Raw genomic sequence first — 20,488 nt, 5'->3', positions numbered from 1 at the left:
ATGTACGGAGTTGACGGCAGATGAGCTGTTATTGGAAATACATGTAATATTTTATATAATCGAGTTCATATTCTGATATAAAAGCAATCAGTTGCGGTAAACGCGTTTAAATAAGCAACTGTGCATTGAAATCATTGTCGAGAAGAAACTCAAGTTGTTACTCGCCTTATAATTCTTTGAGGAGCTACAAAAAACAACAATTTTTCAAAAAAATCACAATAACTTTAATAATTTCATAAATGTGGCTGCTTGCCGCCAGATATTCTTCAATAGTTTTGGGTCAGACAATAGCTTAAATCATTTCAAAAATTCATATATTGCCCTGGAAAAACACTTTAATTTGTATTGTTTTGTAAAGAGGTTGGCATAAGGGACATTTGGTCGTCGTCGAGCTTCTTCAATATATGTTCTCATGAACTACTTGTTGTCAAGCAGTTTCGCGCGAAATTTCATACGGATTTCTGTTGCATTCCAATCTCAGGCACTTTATGCACTTTCGTTTAACCTTTTTTTTTAAATCCAACCGATTTTCTGGGTTTTTTTTTGGTGAATGTGCTCTAAAGACGTCAAAGTAAATGTAGGTCAAAATCTTTCAAATTCCCTGCTTTCAAAAAAAAAGGGTAGTCTAGAAGGCTGGTTCTCTCTTGTTCGATGGTCATAGGATGCCGTGTCCTTGAATTCGGACTTATTTTAGAGGTAGCTATCAGCAATTTTTATAATATGTTGCTGATGTAATTTTTTTTTTGGCAAATACTCTACTCACATATCGCTCATCAATAGTGGTGTCAAGCAGAAGGCAATAACCCATATGTAAAACCGCAAGCATAACATTGTAACTAAAATATAAGCAAGATGCTCTAATTCCATGAATGCGTTCCTTTATATTTACTTACTTTTGTTTTTGCTTTTTCCATACTGCTTTTATATAAATTGTTGTGTTTTACTTGTCTCTTTTCCTTAAGTTACTTACCGTCTTGCTTACATTACACAATTTCTCTGATTCACATCCTTTCCTTATTTACCTACCGTTCTGCTTTCCCATCTGAAGTTGGGTAAGTCTTTCCGTTAGTTGCTGCCGCTTGGCATGAAAGCGATGCATAATCCAGATAAATTCGACACTTTTTATTGACCACTCAGTAGCCGCCGCTTGTTGCAATAATGTTATTCAATTTTCTTTTTGTCGAATTTTCGCTTTACCATATTGCTTCCTCAAGTCGCTTGCTCTCGTTGGTCCAAGCAGCTGTTGTCCAGGCAGTGGTTTTTGTTTGTCTCTAGGTAACTTTGTGTTTACCAATGTTTTCGATTAAATTAAACTGTTAACAATTGAAGTTTTATATCGGTAAAATAATAAGATAAAAATCCATGTTAACATGTGTAGGTGTACATGTACCAGGAGTGATACAAATGCACATACAGTTTAAAATTCATGCAACCTGCAGCCGATACCCAATAAGACATTTTTAAATTGAAACATATGGTATTGTCAGATCAGAGTGGCTGTTCTTTGGAGAAGAGTCCAGATCTACTGTATTGTTTCTTCAGAACCCAGTTGTTTGCCCAATTTCCTCCAATTCGCTAACTCCAAATTTTTAATGAAATTGGGGTTTTTTAACCTACAAATCGGGATACAAAAATCGGGGGGGAAAAAAAACTGCTTACTTTTTATGTTTAAGTAGGTAGGTGTAGAGGATAGAGCCAAGCGTCGAAGTTCCCGCATGTTATTAAAGTTCTCTGGAGTGCCATTCACTTGGGATTGGTTAGAACAATTCTTTTACATATGTCTTAAGCAGCTGACGACTTCCACTCAAGGGATGTGTACTGCGTTTGGGACCCGTCACGTAAAAAACACCCACAATGAGAAGAAGAAAACAGCCACGAATGAGAGAATCCCCTTTTGATGACGACCGCTGAAAACTTAATAAGCCATGGAATTGCTTTTTGATGTTCTCGTAAAAGTAAAGGCTGACATTACCGCCGTCCAAGAAGTGCGATGAATGGGACAGCAATAGTGAAATGTGTATATCGTTGTGGAATTTACTCCAGTAGCCATATAAAGGAGCGTAAAATAGGATTGGGGTTCTTGGTGTGAGAGAGACTCTGTCCCCGGGTCCGGGGCATGTTGGAGTTAAATAATAGAAGAGCAAAGGTACCTTTGTACAGCCTCTGCAGAGCCTTTTAAGATTCCGAAGACATTTAAAAATGCACAATAATGGGCTTGCTTATTCATATTTAAGGGAAAATCTTCTCCAAGATATAATTTTTATGACTTAATTTCCCTCGGACACCTCACTTTGGATACGGTTTGCTTTCGTGTGCCTCTCTGCCGAAGTTGAGTAATTTTTCAGAAAAAATCGCTCCTACCGAGTACTTTGCTATACAGCACGGGTCTCAATAGGAGCCATACAATTTATTACTTGCAAAGGCGCCCCGCATGTGGTGCCACGGATGCTGTTGCCCCGCTGTTGCATCTAATCGCTTTCTAATGCCAACATAATTTTTGTTTTTGTTAATTCACTTCATGTTTTTGTTGTAAAGCTATTTAATTTCAATTGCTTGTCAATTACGCTTAAGACTTTGGCGGCTGCTTTTACAACAACTTCGAGTTTTTGTTGTTATTTTATGAGCATGTATTGTTCGGCTGTCTAGCCGACTACTAGGCATTTTTTGACCGCTCAAACAATTATATACACATATCAATATGTAAGTATGTAAGCTCCTCTAAGTATTTTTGTGGTTTTCCATTTTTTTATTAATTTGCCTTTAAATATCCAGGTTAACGGGAAGTTTTTGTTGTTAATAGATTAATTAATGTGGCTATGCTTTCGCCAGCGTTTTGCAGATTGAGTTGTAAACGTGTTGCCATATGAACAACAATTAAAGAAAAAGTAACATGTTCAATGACAGGAGGTGCTGGGAAAAGGACCATGGCTTGCATGTGCAGATTTAATCGCTTCGTTTGATACATTTTTTATTTGGCGTTGTGACGGATAACGATTTAGCAATTTCATATCGATTAAAATGTAACAATCGACCAACATAATTGGCAATTGAAGGCTAATAAGGAAGTATAACCCTTCGGGCGAATTCGTGTTATACATACACATACTATATATATGTATCCACCACCCATCCTCAGCTATTTAAAAATCTGGTAAGGTAGCTTATTGTAATACTAGGATTTTTTCTGGCTTGCTGAGAAAAGAAAGGAAGGGCTCTCTATCTTTTTGACAACTTCTACAATAATGGTCGGCCATATCATACGAGTATATATGTAGATGTGAGTAATACTCAATTGAGCTGAAATATCCATTAGATATTTAGAAAAAAGAAAGAAAATAAATAATAATTAAATTTTTAAGTCATAAATCAATTCCAACACGCAATAAAAATTAAATAAATGTGAGAATTCAAATTGCTCCCACCAAAATGATTCGTGATGAATTTGCGTTGTTTCTAATATATTTTAAAAAGCTTTCAATTGATTATTGAATGATTTTTTGAACTTTTTATGCTCCTGCGACAGGTTGCTACAGAGTACTATAGTTTTGCTCAATTAACGGTTGGATGTCCCACTAATCGAGATGGTATAGGGTTAAGTCCGGGTGATCGTCCGTGCGTCCGTGCAAGTTGTAACTTGTGTAAATCTTAAGATATCTCGATGAAACGAGTTATGCGCGTTGCTTGGTAAAAAAATACGAATTCGTAGATGGGTGTAATCGGATCACTGTCACGCCCACAAAACGCCATTAACCGATAACTTATAAAGTGACATAAGTGCAATAAGCTTTAAATTAACATATAGAGTTCTAATTAGGCATGGAAGATCGAAGTAGAAAATGGCACCAATGGGCAAAATTTTTTTTAAAATTGGGCGTGGCCCCGCAACGTACATATCTCTTAAGCCATTTAAGATACGGAAAATATCGCTCAAATGTGAGAGTTATATAAAAGAAAATTAGAGACAGTCCTTTACCGATAATAGTAATCTGTTTATCAGAAGTATACCTATGAGAGCTGCCCCGAGACGATATCAAAATCGTGTTTGGCGACTTTAACGCCAGGGTGGGCAAAGAAGGTATCTTTGGCACAACGATCGGTAAATTCAGCCCCCCTGATGAAAGATTCCCAAATGGGTTGAGGCTGATCGTCTTCGCCGGGGACCGATATATTAACCATTTTGTAGTACTAGATTCAAGGATAAGAAAATTCACCAATCTATCTGGTTGTTTCGGAATCGAAAAGCCGCCAACCAGATCGATCATGTTGTGATAAACGGAAACACATCTCCAGTGCTTTAAACATGCGTACCCTCCAAGGTCCTAACATTGACTCGGACCACTAATTATCATAGATAATTTCGTCTATCTTGTAAACAGTATTAACAGCAATAACAATGTCCGCATCGAAATCCAACGCAGAATAACTCTTGCAAACAGGTGCTACTTCGAATTGAGTAGGCAATTAGTTATACTCGTATGACGACACTGATATAATTCAGGGAATTCAGAGACTGCGGCTACGCTGGCAAATCCATATCGTCCGAATGGATGAAAACGCTCCAGCTCTGAAAGTATTCAACGCAGTACTCGCCGGAGGAAGGAGAGGAAGAGGAAGACCTCCACTCTGTCGGAAAGACCATGTAATTTCCAATTTGTCAGCCGGTAGGAAGAACGGCTAGCGCGCTGTTGTAAACTGGACTATAACCGCGTAAGCTGTGTCAGTACTGCCTTAGGCCCCATATACCTAATATAAACATTTTCGAGCTTTCCGGTGACTCGCATATCTCGGTTAATATGTGATTTATCTTAATAAAATTGAGAGAACGTGTTTTCCTAATAATGGTGAATTTTTGTGCTTAGAATGAATAAAATTGTCTTGGACCCATATTACAAATAAGCCTTATGCACCTGAAAATATTATTATTAGTAAGTTGCAAGACTGTGAAATGTTCGGATAAAATCGAATTGAGCTATTCCTTACTTGTTTAGGAATGAAATTAATTTATCTGTTGCAGAGGCAGACAAGAAAAAATCATATACTATACAATAAAACCTCTTCATTTAAATGCTAAAGTCACAAAATTGGGGAGCTAATATTTCCATATTGAACATTTCAATCACGTTTTTGTGTTTTTTATTTTTTATTTTATTTTATTAAAGCTTACATAATAAACAAATTATTAAATAAACTAAAGTACGCAGCGCTAGCATCAAAGGCTTTCGGCTGGGTTTTGTGTTTTCTTTGAATATTACCTTTAAAAACTGCACTTCGATTATTCTCGACAGTGGCTAAAATATTTCCAGCAAAAATTGGCAAGTATTTATATTCATAGAAATTGTGATTTTGAATTATTCGTGGCTACAATAATTTGTATACAATTTTCGAAATTTGAAACATATGAATTTAACGTTATTCAATCTGCGGATGACTAATTTGTCTTCGCTGTAAATAATTTTACTAATAAATTTTCTGCGCTCTCTTAGGTTGCGGTTTTGATGAACATACATATTTCAAAATGCTTCATTAGTGACAACTTACATAAGGATGTGTGTATTTATATATATATATAATACCTGTCTCTTATACACATCTAGATGTGTATAAGAGACAGCTCTTAGGTTGCGGTTTTGATGAACATACATATTTCAAAATGCTTCATTAGTGACAACTTACATAAGGATGTGTGTATTTATATATATATATAATACATATCATTAAAAATCCGTAGCTACATAAAACCGCATCACGACTTGCATTTAACTGCAACTTGACACTGGTAATGCACCATTAATTGCATTGATTACTAATTCTGAGTAATATGTGTGAATATATATATATAAATTCAATTGTATGTAATTAATGCTAAAATTAAATATTATTTGCGGGCGCTTGCTAACCGCCTGCATTACATGGTTAAAGAAAATAATTAGCATTCAATTCGATTTTTTTTCTGCTCATAATTACATACTCAGGGAAATACAGCACACGTTTGAAAACACTACCTACTTAAAACTAAGAAAGTTCACATTTGCGGAATACAGGTCTCCCACTTAGCGGTCACAGTATATTCAAATCATTTTATCGACGCCTACGTGAGTAGCCCTCTGATCCTGATATGTTGAAAGTTTCAACTTCTTCTTTTGGTTTGATTTCATAATCTTGCTCAATACCGTCATTCGCATAAGAAGCACCCAGCATTACCTAGCCAAGTGTAGTGCGCCTTCACGATTTTGATTTATTTTGATCTATCGGTGGAATGAGGACAGTGACGTTTCGTGACAAACACATTGCGAAAATTTTCCCTGCTGCCAATTCAGCTTTATATAGATGTGAAGTAGCAATTACGAAAAGATCTTTAATTGCTAAGTTTTTTTTTTCTCTTAGAAATGATTTCACCTTGAAAACACCAAATTTTAGAAAAGTTTTGAGAAAATCGTAAAGGTACCTGTAAATTCAGAGCGTATCCAGGCACTCAAAGTTTTTAAAGCAGCGTTTATTCTTTGCCTTCCCAATTACCAAGTCTTTAAGATTAAGAGTGGCGTTTGAGCAACACAAAAATGTAATTTGCTACTTCTCTGACTTTACACCTGGAAAAACTGCGGACGTACAACTGAATTCGAATGCCGAATATTTTTTTTTTAACTTTTGAAGTCACCATCATTAGTGTAAAAACTAGTTTTCTTTCAGAATTAAGGCACTTACTGGTGCTGGTGCCAGTGGTTATTTTGCATATTGAGAAATTGTAAATAAAATGAAAATTATTTAATTATTCATCAATACTTATTTTGCCGCCTAGAGAGTAATCTCCACCATATGTAATACACATGTGCTAATAATTCACATGACCGTCATCTTCTTCAGCGAATTTGGTTTTAACTCTTCGATCGAATGAAAACGGGTTACATTCCGATCAGTCTTTACTTGTTTGCATGTCAAACTCATGAACCCATGTCTCATCGGCAGTTTAAGTGCCCTCCATAAATGTGAGATTGGAATTCGTAGGAACAAGCATGTCAAAAGAGACCTGTTTACCGTACTCTTTTTGAAAGAAATTCAGCTGTATCGGAACGTGTAGAGCACGAACGGATTTTATACTCAAAACATCCAACAAAAACATATAAATATTTATAGTGCGAAGTGAACAGTTCCTACGGGGATAGAGGGGTAGCTATGGACAATAGCCAACGAAAAATTACCCTAATAGATCTTGTCAAATAAATGAGTTTTCCATATAAGGACTAGGTTTTGTGCGATCAATTTGTGCTATATGCTATAGTGGATCGATACCGGCGGGGATAAACAAAACAGAAGCCTTTTTGACTAAAAGTAAATCTTTTATTTCATTTTAACATCACTTCGTTGGTTGACCCTTTTCTTTATATTTCTCGAATGCTTTGAAACTTTTTTTTCTGTTTTACCATGAACCACTTAATATACTCTATTCAGGCTATAATAATGGAGAGGGCCCACTTTTTTGTTGAGAAAATTCGGAGGAATACATTTTGACAGCAGTTTTGGTGATATTTTATTAATAAATATTGTAAACTGGAAAGGAGTGTTAAATAAACGCTCATTCCGCAGGAATACTTTAATCAATCTTTGCTGACTAATACTTGATCCAGAGCACCATACAATTGCAATTAAGCGAAATTATCCTTTCCGAATGTCATACAATCACTGAGAAGCTTCACTGTGCCTTATTTCCTGCTTTTTTTTTATATTTTTTTCATCCATACTTAAATATAAGCATGCGTAGTTCTATACCATATAATACTGATCACACAGAACTAAGGCATGTTGCAGGCCATTTGCAGCAACATGTTTCCCTGCAACATTCAGAAGCATCCTACCATGAAATTAAAAGTGAAGGTTATATTACAAGTCATTGTTTTTGTTGCATTACATGAAAAAGGCTTGTTGACAATTAATGCTCTAGTAAAGCACGAGAGCCTGACAAAGTCAGAGAGAGTTGGGAAAATTTATGCTAAGAATTTCTTAAAAGTGAAGCATTATGCGGTGGATGGAGACCAACAGTTTACTGGTGCCAACAGTGTAGAGTGTGGCTTTCGATGAAACGCTTCTTCACGGTACGAACAACCATGCAACACCAGCTGTGTCTTCTAAACTTAATTGTTTGTGCTGCCTTAGTGGGTGTGATAGCAAATTACCGAAGTGATTTTGTCACTTTGCGACGGCAAAGTAATTGGACGATGGGAGATTTCTACGCTACGCCGACAAATAGTCGCAAATTGTTAAATAGTGAGATAAGAGAATGGAACCGCTTTACCGATGTAGCCAACCATTATCAACTACGTTTTAAACCTTTGCGTCTAATGCCACGTTTGCTTGAGAATAAAGTGCCACACGTGCCACCGTCAACGAAACCCAACGATACGGATGGGGAGGATGCAGATGTTAATGATGAGCTGTTAAACAACTCTCTCTCAAATACTCGCATTCCATATATACGACCGTATGCCACAAGCACAGCGAGATCGCCGATTAGCCCTTCCGCTTTGGTCCCAATACCAGCCGCGAGTTCCAGTCTGATGCCAATGACCATAGCGAATATAGCACAAGCTACCGATGCCGTGAACTCTATCATGAGACCACCACAAATTGGATTTACAAGGCCGCAGTTACTCTTTCATGGCGCACCTTTCGAACTTAATTTGTTGCAGCAAAAGCATGCGACCAAAAAGACAAAGAGCAAGGGCTTCCTCAGCCTCTTCGAGGTTATAAAATTCGAGAATACCAAATGCTCGGTGGCTATGGATGAGATCGATATACGAGTGCGCGCTTTAGAGGGTATTTGTTACCACGAGTTCGAGTGTAAAAGTTTAGGTGGCATACCGACCGAACCCTGCGCGGAGGGTGTGGGAGTGTGTTGCGTGTGTGAGTGTGAACTAGTGTCACTGTAGGCGCTTGTCATAAATTTCGTAATTCAAACCTTTTTTTTTTTACAAAATTAAGTTTTGACCGGTTGCGGCGATACGACCACACAGTCGGTGGTCTACTTTGAAAGCCCAAACTATCCGAATCCAGTACGCGAAATGTTAATTTGTGTATTGATCATAAATTTACGCGATAATGTGCAGCAATTGCGTTTGGATTTTATTCAATTTGAGGTTAGCTTTATTTATTTGCGTGTGTTAAAGCGAGTTAAATGTGTAAAGTCTTCTTTTCTTCCACAGATTAATCGTCCTACCGATGGGGACTGCGTGGAGGATCAATTCATTGTCTCTGGTCAGAACATAAATTTTGTTGTGCCTATTCTATGCGGCATTAACACCGGCCAACATAGTGAGTATCGGAGAATTTGGCGTCATAAAAGACGATTAATTTAAGGCTAGCTTCGTAGTGAAGTGATAAGTTAAAGCCGCGATTAGTGAGGTAAACGTTCAAGTATCTAAATTCCAGTATCAGTTCTTCACAGTGTGTTATAATTTAGTTTTACAAACAAAACAACCAGAGGACCAAGAAAGTTTGCTTTAAAATAACTTTTATTTGGGCTTGTTTAAAAAACATCGCTCTTGCTAACTCTAATTCCTTTCTTGTTACAAAAGTCGATTCATAACAGAGTGTGAGAGCTATTTAACCGTAGTCTTACAATTTTTAAGACTTTTAGGGCTTTGTATCTTCTTACTATGTAAAAACCAAAAGTACTTATGGCTTTGTTACACGTAACGAGTACAGTGGGATATAGTATTCTGGCCGAGTATGATACTCGGTTGAGGGAGTTGCGTTGGCGAGTGAAGGTTTACACGTATTTTGTTCATCTAGTTAGACAGTGAAGTTTTCCAAAGTTTTATTTACAATGTTTGGTGGAAAAATACATTTTAAAAGAGTTTTTAATGAAGTTCTACCGCATCTCATAAAAGAGAATTTGTCATTTCAATTCTTTCAATTCTTCAAAATGCAATTGAAACTAAATAAACAACATAAAAATCGACCGAGTGGCGAGTGAAGACCGAACGCGTGTTCACATGCAACGAGCGAGTCAGTGATTAGCTCAGAAGGGGCAAAAGATTGAAAAAAAAAAGAAAAAAGAAGCCCTCGGCCTAGTAAACAAAATGTGATTCTAGTGACTCTCTCGCCACTATACTCGCCCACTGACTCGGTTCATTACTCGCCTTACTGTTTAAACGAAACGAGCACTCGGCCGAGTCACTGTCTCGCCGCTCTACTCGTTACATGTGATCAAGGCATTAGGTTCTGAATGACGTAGACTCTCCGAAATTTTTTTGGAAATATTCCCAAATTGAGCGAAATTTGAATGGAAGGAGATCTATTAACACTTTTGACGCGGCTAAGATTTTCTCAACACTTCACTGTGCCTATAGTATTCATAAGACTTTGATTAAAAAATTATTTTAAAATATTAAATAAATACACAATTGTAAATTTCAGTTTATGTCGATGTCAACAATTCGTTTGAGAGAAAAATTTTTCTGTCCTTCATTACCAAACTGGCCAACGGAGACCGTGCCTTCAATATAAAAATATTACAGGTATTAATGAAGGAATTATGTATGTGCCGTAAACGAGTAAGTGGGAGTTGAATTTTTAATGAGGAGGTACCCCCAAACACCATATATTTATAATAAATCTCTTCGACTTCGTGTTAAGCCTTCATTGTAATATGTAATATATGTATCTTATCTATTGAATCACTAACCATTTTTAATAGGTGGCAACTCTTCTTAAAGATACTTTGATCTGTATTTATTCCATTTTATGCACCTCAGATTTGCTACCTTAATTAAACTAATTGAATTATTTTAAGAGTATTTTATATTTTTTTAAAAATACGGCAACCCTATTCAAAAGTGTGTTAATCTTGAAAATTTGTTAAACTTCGACTATTGAATACTTCGGTTGTTTATCTTCTATAATAATATTATTTTATCACTAAATATTTTCAAAAAGATGGCAATATTCCGACTGTGTTTCGTTTTAGAACAGCGACCGTTACTATGCGATCGTAACAGTTAAATTTTAAACATATTATATTTAATTATGAAATTTTTGTCCACTATCAGCTGGAGAGCGACTTGGCCCCCGATGGTTGTTTGCAGTTTTATACCGAAAACGATGGCGAGGTGAAGTCTTTCAACTATGATGTCGACGGCGCTTTTGTCAACAAGGCGGGCGCAACATATTTCGTAAAATTCTATTGTAATCATTTCCGATTTGTTTACAAACAAAGTTTTAATTACAGAATAATCTAAATTATGTAATTTGTCTACAACGATCCAAGGATATGTGTTCGGTTAGTTACAACACCGAGCTAAATGGTGGCGAACAACTAGATTTTCAAATTACTAACAAAGACGAAGGTTGGTAAATACTAAAAAATAATAATTACTCGTGGAAAATGTGCGAGCTTTTACAAGAAAACCGCTAAAATCCAAACCCAGTTGTCACTTTATTCCTTTTGATTTATAAAGTTCTACTAGCATTGAAAATGGCATAAATTTAAGTTTAACAAGAAAACTAAAGCTGTCATATTTGTATAGAGTTGCAACAGAGTATAATACGTATCACTTAAAAACTAATCGAGATAGATTTAAGATTATATATACATACATATCTATGTATATATGAAGGATCAAGATTACGAGAGTAGTTGAAATCTGGATGACTGCGTGTCTGTCCGTCCATTCGTCCAGCTGTGCAAGCTGCAACTTGAGCAAAAATTTAGATACCTTGATGCTTAAACAATAAAAGTAAAAGCATCCTGATACGCCACATGACTGCGAGACACCAACGGTAAAGCCACAAGGGCTGGCGAAGGAAGTAGGCATCGGTGATGGACGCTGATAATAACGATCATCATACGATTTCAGGCAGCTCCGACATAAATCATCGAAGTGAGTCCCTACTCAATTATATTTTACGAAATATTCTAGTGATAGCTAATCGAGAATCGAGTTTTGAAAAGGCCTATGAGGTTGCAAGACTCAGGAAAACTGCTTCGTCCGCTCTAATTCGCAAAATTAGCGGAGAGCGGGCGGACAAGACAAGGTTTCATTAGAAGACCTAGTGAGTGTACTCTTTCCAGGCTGTAAAAATGCGGTAAGTCCTAGCTATGAAGGAAGTAGTGCGGTCCCAAACATATTTACGGAGAATAAAATAGAATGCGCATCCTACAAAAAGCGCTCTGGCTATCCCTGCCGGTTTTTATTGAATGCATGAAGTTCAGCAAAGAACATTAACACCTATGTTGCACTAGCTTACTGCTTCTTGGTTAAGATATCATTTTACTGATAAGTTCTCATAGTATTCCGCCTTTCCTTACAACCAGCCAGCACTACAATATGTACATCTCTTTGTAATGTAAGAAAAAACCCCTTGACTGATCCTATTTTGAAAATATAGTGACAGTATGACATGGAGTAATGCATATATGCTCGGAAAAAAAATCGAAACACTTGTTGGGTCGGAAAAGCCCTTAGTAAGCTATGTAAGTGTTGCCACTACAAGGTCGGTCTAAGCTAATACATCCTTTGAAGAAAGCAACTTTATATAACATTTTAAAAGAGTTCGTCTAATTTTAAGTCATGTGAAAAATCGATGATTCAAATCATAGAGTTATATCAAAAGATTGGCAGTTGAGAGTATGTAATTTGAAATAAATTGAAGTTGTTGGAGCCATTGATTGAATTTCATCTACTCATATGAATACATCATACCCACACAAAAGGTATCCAAGTAAATAATTTAAAATCTTCTTTAAAAAATTCCGTCCGCTTACAGGCATTTCTCTATATGTTAAAAATTTAATAAATCAACCCTCAGGCACTCATATCTTCCATTTGCTTATTATTTACCACCTTGCAGACGAAGTGGACTTGGTGCCGGATGGCCAGGCAGGTGCTGGTATTTTTAATTGTCCCGACGATTATATCGCCATCAATCAAGTGCGGCTCTGCGGCGAGCGCTTCAATGATGGCACCGTTTCGGACGACTTCACTCAAAACACACAGGTTAAGGACGTCGCAGCGGGACCAATTATATTACCAGTGCGCAGCGATGAGGAGTATGTGGGTCGCGGCTTTCACCTAATCTACAAACAGGAGTTATGCATTTGAGGCGCAACGGAGTTACTCGTTTCGTTTTGTCCCTTTTTGCATGCAATGCATGGCTCCTTTTATTCTATTGTGATCATTCTCTATTATCTATATATGTATTGTGGCATTTTTCCAGATTTGCATGTGACAAAATAAAAAGTGTAAAGACATGACAAATTTCGTGTTATGTACATATACATATATTATATATGTATATATAGGGTGCATATGTTTGAAGAAATTAAGTGTTCGCTTTGGTGGGCTGAAAGACTTACTTGTTCCAGTTACGCTTGATAATTTGAATTGCAAACTATGGTCATGGGAAAATGTGGCGCTTCTCCAGCTAAGATTGTCTACAGCACAAATTCTACAATGTTGTATGTGCTATTTATTTGGTAGGCGCCTCAAGCGACTAGCTACAGTGTATCAAAAAAGTACTCGGACAATTAACATTTAAAAAATTATCGGAATATTAACAGTTATTATTACTTAAGAGAAAGCAAATGAAGGCTCAAAGCCATTCAAGTAACTTGGTAGCCTAAACTTTAAAACTTTAAGATATTAAACAGAAACTTAAAGAAAGAAAGATATGGTCCACTGGGTCTTAGGCCTTCAAATTAAGACCGAACTGTGGACGATATATACTACATTTTCGAGAAATCCAATCGCAAAAATCACATATGTTGGATTCGAGTTGGCTGGCTGAAGTTATGGGGTTATCTTTTATGCAGGTTTTGGCAGATCACTTTTAACTATTTTCACATGAGCTCGTTAGGTAACTTTTTGCATCTTCTTCTTTACTGGCGTAGACACAGATTACGCGGTTATAGCCGAGTTTACAACAGCCCTTTCGCAATGCGGCGCCTTTTGGAGATTCCAAGCGAAGCGTGATCCTTCTCTACCTTTTTCTTCTAACGGAGTGGATGTCTTCCTCTTCTTCTGCTTCTCCCGGCGGATACGGCGTCGAATACTACGACGATATGACCTAGTCAGCGTAGCCGCTGTCTTTTAATTCGCTGAACTATGTTAATGTCGTGGTATATCCCATACAGCTCATAGTTCCTGCGAATGAGATATTAGCTGTGGTCGTTAAATCTTACACAGAACCTTCCTCTCGAAAACTCGTAACGCCAACTCATCAGTTGTTGTCACCGTCCATGCACCATATGGCAGGACGGGAGTAATGAATGACTTATAGAACCTGGTTTTTTTTCGACAAGACTCGTCACTTCTCAATTGCCCACTCACTTCGAAGTAGCACCTATTGGCAAGAGTTATTCTGTGTTGGATTTTGAGGCTGACATATTTGTTGGTGTTAATACTGATTCCAAGATAGACGAAGTTCTCTATGACTTCGAAGTTATGACTGTTAACAGTGAGGTGGGAGCCTAGTCAAGAGTGCGACGACTGTTTGATTGATGACAGGAGATATTTCGTCTTGCCCTCGTTCACTGCCAGATCCATTTGCTTCGCTTAGTATATGGTAGTATAAAAAAGTCGAACCCTTACCTCTTTAATTAGAGACTATTTTATTTTTTATATATTAGATTCTTTGGGTTAATGGAACCTCAAATGAATCCTTTATCGAACCGATCGATTGATCTCAGCTCTCCGTATCTTTTAATATATTTCGCTTATGTCTATGACAAATTTAATTTTGGTTGTACTATTTTACAAATTATCAGACTAAGTATATTTTGCAGACACTGTTTAAGTTGTTGCTGCTTCACTCATTTATGTGATACTCGTATGCATTATCATAAACGTATGTATATAATATATGTATGTACTTATGTAGGCACGTAGCGCCCATTGTCCCTTTGTGGGGCTGGCGCATGCGCTTGCGCTTGCCATGATTTATGTTGGACGCCATTGGTGGTTTTGTCAATAGCGACGTTCCCACCACTTTACTATTGTATGTTGATTTGATTCGTTCGGCAGTCAGTTAGTTGGTCGATCGTCAACGTTGCCAACACCCGGCTGAGTGCAAACCGACGACGTTTAGCCAAAGCCGTTGACTGATCCACTGATCGTGTCATACTCGTATAAGCAGTAGTTTCTCTTCCGCTTTGTTGGCGATGTCTGGTGCAGACAGTCAGTCAGTCGGTGCACGCGTATGTATGTATGTATGCAGATATTATGCGCTTTGCTGGCATCAAAAACATTTTTAGCGATCTCGGTGTTTGCCTTTGGCGTCACCGACGCCACGTCGACGTGTGTCAAAGCGTTTCGAATTTGATTTCGGCACATTTTGGCATATGTCAAGGAGCCACCTACGGTACAGCACCAGCACCAGTTGGATTTTAGGAAAGTTCGAAGTTCGTGCTTTTATTGCTCACTTTTTTGTCGACTTTTTCCCCGGTTTTCGTTTTGTGGGGCGTTGCTTTTATGATTGTTGTTTATTCGTAGCTGGTTGCTTGTGTTGACAGGTTTTTCACATTTTAGTTCTGCATCCAAAGTTGAAATTTATGTATAATTCAGCTTAACTGTGACAACATCAAGATTCAGATATCCATTGCGAGATAAATGTGTAATTCCTTTTGGGCTTCACCCACAATTTCCCCGCACTTTGCATATTCTCTCGTAGTTATTGAGCAACATCTGCATGTTCGCAGTTTTTTGTTCCCTTTATACTAATTTCGTTTTGCTGTCGTCATTTATGATAAACTTAGAAATTAACCCACGCCTTCTTTTCTTTTATGTAACGGCACTTTAACATACATTTGCATATTCGCATTAATCGCTTTGATTTTAGCTATTTCACCATTGCATTGGCTCACACTCATTTACTCCCGCAATATTTCGTTCTTCGTGGACCTCCTTCGTAGCGCTCTCGCTTCAATCAATTACTCACACTGCATCAATAATTGTCACGAGTGTACTTTTGTACTTTAGTGCCACAATTTTTAAATTGTGTGAAAATATGTTGACTCACATTTTCAAACATAATCGATGCCCATATAGTTATTGTAGCTGCATGAGAAACTCTGCTTAGATGAGAATAGAGAAACTATTTCAACTTTGATGTGACAATATGAAGGGCGTGTTAGATACAGCATACTCGAAGAACTTCAAATGAGATGTTTAGTGTTCCGGGATGCTACCTTACGATTTGAGACCGAGGATGGTGTGTCGGTGGGAATGAGATTGGTCTTCACTCTAGTTTTCTGCAATTTTTCGCTCGACTTTTTTTGCCTTGTCGAAAGCGACATATCTGCTTAATTGAGTTATTCAATGGGTTTTCTTTCAAACAGTAGAAGAGCAGGAGTACTAAAAATCATACTGACAAAGTCAAATTTGATTAGGACGTTGGAGAACTGTGTTTTGGATCCGAATTAGTTTGAGGTTCGTCTTAATTTTTTATGAAAATATAACTTTAGGGTCTCCATTTAACAATATAAATAAAAGTTTTGTCTTTAAATTAAATTAGCTCGGATTGTACCTTCCACCAATTCCACGCGAGTGTAGATCTTCGATTTATTTTCCGATAAATGTGAATACGATTTTGCTCCTATCCGAGCAGACGGAAGCCAAAATATTTTTTAAAATTATTTTAAGAGATCAACATTAAGGACTAAGGATTTACTAGTTGTTGTTTGTGATTGGCATCGAGGGCTTACTGTCTCAAATATTTTTCTGTTGTATTCAGCTTCGGTCTTCGGTCAGTAGAGAATCGTGATTATGTTCGCTTTTCGATAAGTAAGTCACATCATAAAGTTTTTGTTGCTGAAATCAGAAAGAAATAGAAAGGAAACTAGAGAATTTATTTCTTAATTTTTACAGAGGAGGCTAACATATGCCATATAAATTTGTTTCTTCGAAAACCTGTATTGGCGCTTGGTTCATGGACGTGCTTGGCAATGCCTTCGTGAATGTTTTGTGAGAAGGAACTATGTGTAACAGTTGATTCGGGTGAAACTTGTCTTGGCAAGTGCCTCCTTATTTGCATGGGCAAGGATCAGAAGCAGACGAATAAAGAGGGGTTGTGAAGAAGGGGTAAGCCATTATYACTTTACACATTTGATTTGCGTGCAAAGTAATGTTGGCATATAAGCATGCACTAATGTTTCCCACATTTCTTTCAATTATAGTTTGCTTATAACCTAAATGAACACATATGTCGGTATTAAACCTATTGCCTTCGCAACTTTAGCAGTGTCTTCACGTTTTTTGTAATTTTATATTTATTTTTCGTTTCACCATTTTGGTGGTGAGCTTTGTGACGCATTACTTAATTACATGGCATGCTTTGTTGTTGCTTGCTTGCCGATGGTCGGGATTTCGTATCGATCATTTGCGATCAATAGTAAGCGATTATCGCAGAGATTATCTAGCAGATCAAAAATCGAAGCAAAAACAATTATGAAAGCAAACGACTGAATTTTCAGCAATTTAGAGWTGAAGAAGGGAAGCACGTAAGCTACAAGTGTAAATGCTTACATACATATATTCATTTCTATTTGATAAGACTCCAATGGCTGACAGGTGCTCGATATTGCTTGCAACCGTTGTTAAGACATGAAGCTATGCCGTAGGTGCACTGAGGGAAAAAGATATAACTAAATTCAAATTATTAGAAATTTTTCTAAAACCTAAAACGCAACTTCAGTTTCACCGAAGCTATAGTCCCTTCACAAAAGTTAACATATAAAAACTTTCGGTCAGTTTGTATACTCGTATGCTGTCGTGGTAGGATATCAATAATGTTCTCGGAGAATGCTCCGTTGCCATGAGCAATATTCCGAGGCGAATTTCGTGAAGATATATGTATATGTACATATTTTCTCCTTTTTTTCATACAAAACTTAATTTTGACCTTTTATATTGGTCGTAAAGTTTGACATTTTTGATATTATACATACTCAGCATGTTTTGAAAACTGACCTCTCTACCTGTGTTGTTTATGGTAACTTCAAATATGTATTTATCTCGGGCAAAAATTGAAACAACACGAAACTTTCATGGATTGTGTTTACAACTTTCCACGGGGATTATTGATGAACTTAATTCATTTTCTGGCGATGAAACTTCATCAAGGACCAGTGTTAATCGATGATATGCTGGATTCAATCGAGGTGGCAGATCACTCTTAGATGGATTTCCTGAATGTCATCCAAAATCAGTTGTTGTTCCGGAATACTATTGATGACGTGCGCAAACTAATATTGCCAGATTGTCACGTGACAAAAAAATCGAATATGTCTCAACCATAGCACTAGAAAAACGAAGAGCCAACGGCCAAAGACGGATCACTGTTCACCACTATAATGGGGGTACTGAAACATTTGCATTTTTGAGCACACAAACCATCATTTTGATGAGTCCTTCACCGTATAGTCCTGACTTAGGACCGAATTACTGCTTTTTATTCCTGTACGAAAAAAAAATAAACTAATATGTCAACGTTTTGCGATACTTGATGAGCCGGTAGATGTGTTCAGAACGCATGTTTCGGAGAAACCTCAAACAGAGTGGCACAAGTACTTCATAAATTCAGAAAAATAACTAGTTTGGTTTTAATATCATATTTTCAAATAGATAATTGGGAGCCGCTGAGTGAGTTAAATCAGTCCGAAAGACTTCAGTATAAACCAATTGAGCTCTTACAAAGAGAAGGTGGAGTTTATTGATATTAATTTGTATTAAAATTTTCTTTGGAGCTCCGCAATAACCGGTCTGGCTATGTGTGAAGTTGCTCCATCTTGCCGGAATTAAACTCTATTGAAAGCGATACGTCTTCATCGCAGTTCTGGGTAAAAAAACTCATTCAACAACTTTAAATATCGCTGCCTGTTGATACTTACTACTACACCGTTTATTCAAAAAAGTATGGCCCGACAATTCAACTTGCTAAAACTGCGCACGGCAGAGTGACTCGTTTTGGCGGAAGTTCCATCTCGTGGATTATTTCTGGTTTTGATTCCCAAAACATACGGCAAATTTGCTTGTTTCCATTTCGATTTAAAATAATGTCGTTCTCAATAGTTAAGTAGGCAAATTTAGTGGAAAAATTTATTTGAACGGACACAGGTTTAAGTCATCATGAATTATACGTTGTCTGTCTGCAAACTACAAGTTGCGCCGTTAAGTTGCGAGTCGAAACTCTTGGTATGCCTGATATGCCGATGCAACAACCGCGATTGTTTTTTGAACACGCACATACGGTTTTCTTGCTATACTTTCAGTATCGGAAAACATGTCTACCAATCTCATAATGATCCACCCCCCGAGGCAGTGTCGCTAAAATCCCATCTGAATTCCCTATGGACGGGTATGTTGGACAGCAAACAATGGTGCTCTATTCAAAACTTCTTTTCAGTATCCCAAGATTTTATTTCAAAAAAACTTATATAATAATATTCCATATTCCACGATCTACCTTCGTGATCTTCAAAGTTTTGGAAAATATTTCGTTAGGTTTCTTCTTATTTATTTATTTGGTTTGAAATGGTAGTATTCGTCAAAATCACTTGCGAAATATTTTCTATTAATGAAGATAAAGCTATAACAATTAGACGGCTCGAGATAAATGGAATTTTGTTTCATATACTGAGTAAATGTTCAGCTTAATTGGGTCTGATTTTCGTAATCATGAGTTATATTTGACGACCTCCCAACAAAGCAGTTTCGTTCTGTGCATTATTTCTGTATCTGCATGAAATGTTGTTAATTTTAGTTGAATTATGCTTTTTTTTCGGTGTATTGACTAGGTAATTTTCCATCAGCCAGCGACTATGAAGTAAACATTGAAATATTTAACATTTTGACGATTTCGTGTACAACAATCAATTCACAAAGCAAACAACAATTTTGCAACTTCTTCGGCATAACTTTTCTGAGCATTTTCATTAAGTTAGCTATGCTTTTTATCGTTCCCCTTATGTGAACGTTGTTGCTGTTTTATTGACAGTTTTTCTATTATGTTCAATGTATTACCTGATTGCCGCTCTGATATTTTTGTTATTGGAAAACAATAGGTATGTATATTTACCTGTTTAGTTGTTTTCTTCGTTAATCCTTTTGCTTTGGCGCCGTTTGTCACCGGCCACCAAATGAGCTTTAATTGCAAGTCGTAAAATGCCTGATTGCAGTGGCAAGCAGACTTTTTGTGGCATATCAAATATGTGAGGATTTGCTGTGGAGACACATAAACATACATATGTAGGTATATAAGTATCTATGTATGTATGTTATACAATGCAGAATTTTCGCCATTTAATTTTGAGATGTAAGCTACTGCTGTTTTGATTGCTATTACTGAAACTACATTCTTCACTTTTTTAAATGGTTAATCCGTTGAAGAGGTCGAAGGTCGTCCAGAACGAGGCATGTCTTCAACGATCTGTCGAACGTCTTTGAAGGCTTTTTACCACTCATATTCTGATGTTTTTGATAAAACTGAATTCTGCATACGA

The 20,488-nt window shown here is 37.0% G+C and overlaps 1 protein-coding gene across 1 annotated transcript; it reads left to right on the top strand.

Moving 5' to 3' along the window:
• Window positions 1–8,076: 8,076 nt before the first annotated feature.
• On the top strand, window positions 8,077–13,195 carry LOC108970271. The gene is made up of 7 exons (XM_018935557.1): window positions 8,077–8,895; window positions 8,974–9,128; window positions 9,195–9,303; window positions 10,411–10,511; window positions 11,043–11,165; window positions 11,222–11,339; window positions 12,844–13,195. The coding sequence occupies exons 1-7, from the start codon at window positions 8,100–8,102 to the stop codon at window positions 13,092–13,094; spliced, it is 1,653 nt and encodes a 550-aa protein (XP_018791102.1). The 5' UTR covers window positions 8,077–8,099; the 3' UTR covers window positions 13,095–13,195.
• The last annotated feature ends 7,293 nt before the right edge of the window (window positions 13,196–20,488 follow it).

Source organism: Bactrocera latifrons, unplaced genomic scaffold (assembly GCF_001853355.1).
Source record: "Bactrocera latifrons isolate USDA-ARS-PBARC rearing strain unplaced genomic scaffold, ASM185335v1 scaffold_295, whole genome shotgun sequence".
Taxonomy (NCBI): Eukaryota; Metazoa; Arthropoda; class Insecta; order Diptera; family Tephritidae; genus Bactrocera; species Bactrocera latifrons.
This window is presented reverse-complemented; position numbering and strand designations above follow the sequence as displayed.

Bases quoted from the DNA above. Each gene is read 5' to 3' on its own strand.
- LOC108970271 (XM_018935557.1), top strand. From the start codon at position 8,100: ATGCAACACCAGCTGTGTCTTCTAAACTTAATTGTTTGTGCTGCCTTA. The intron at 8,896-8,973 runs GTGAGTGTGAAC...TACAAAATTAAG, and splicing joins TGTGGGAGTGTGTTGCGTGT to TTTTGACCGGTTGCGGCGAT. The intron at 10,512-11,042 runs GTATTAATGAAG...GTCCACTATCAG, and splicing joins TCAATATAAAAATATTACAG to CTGGAGAGCGACTTGGCCCC.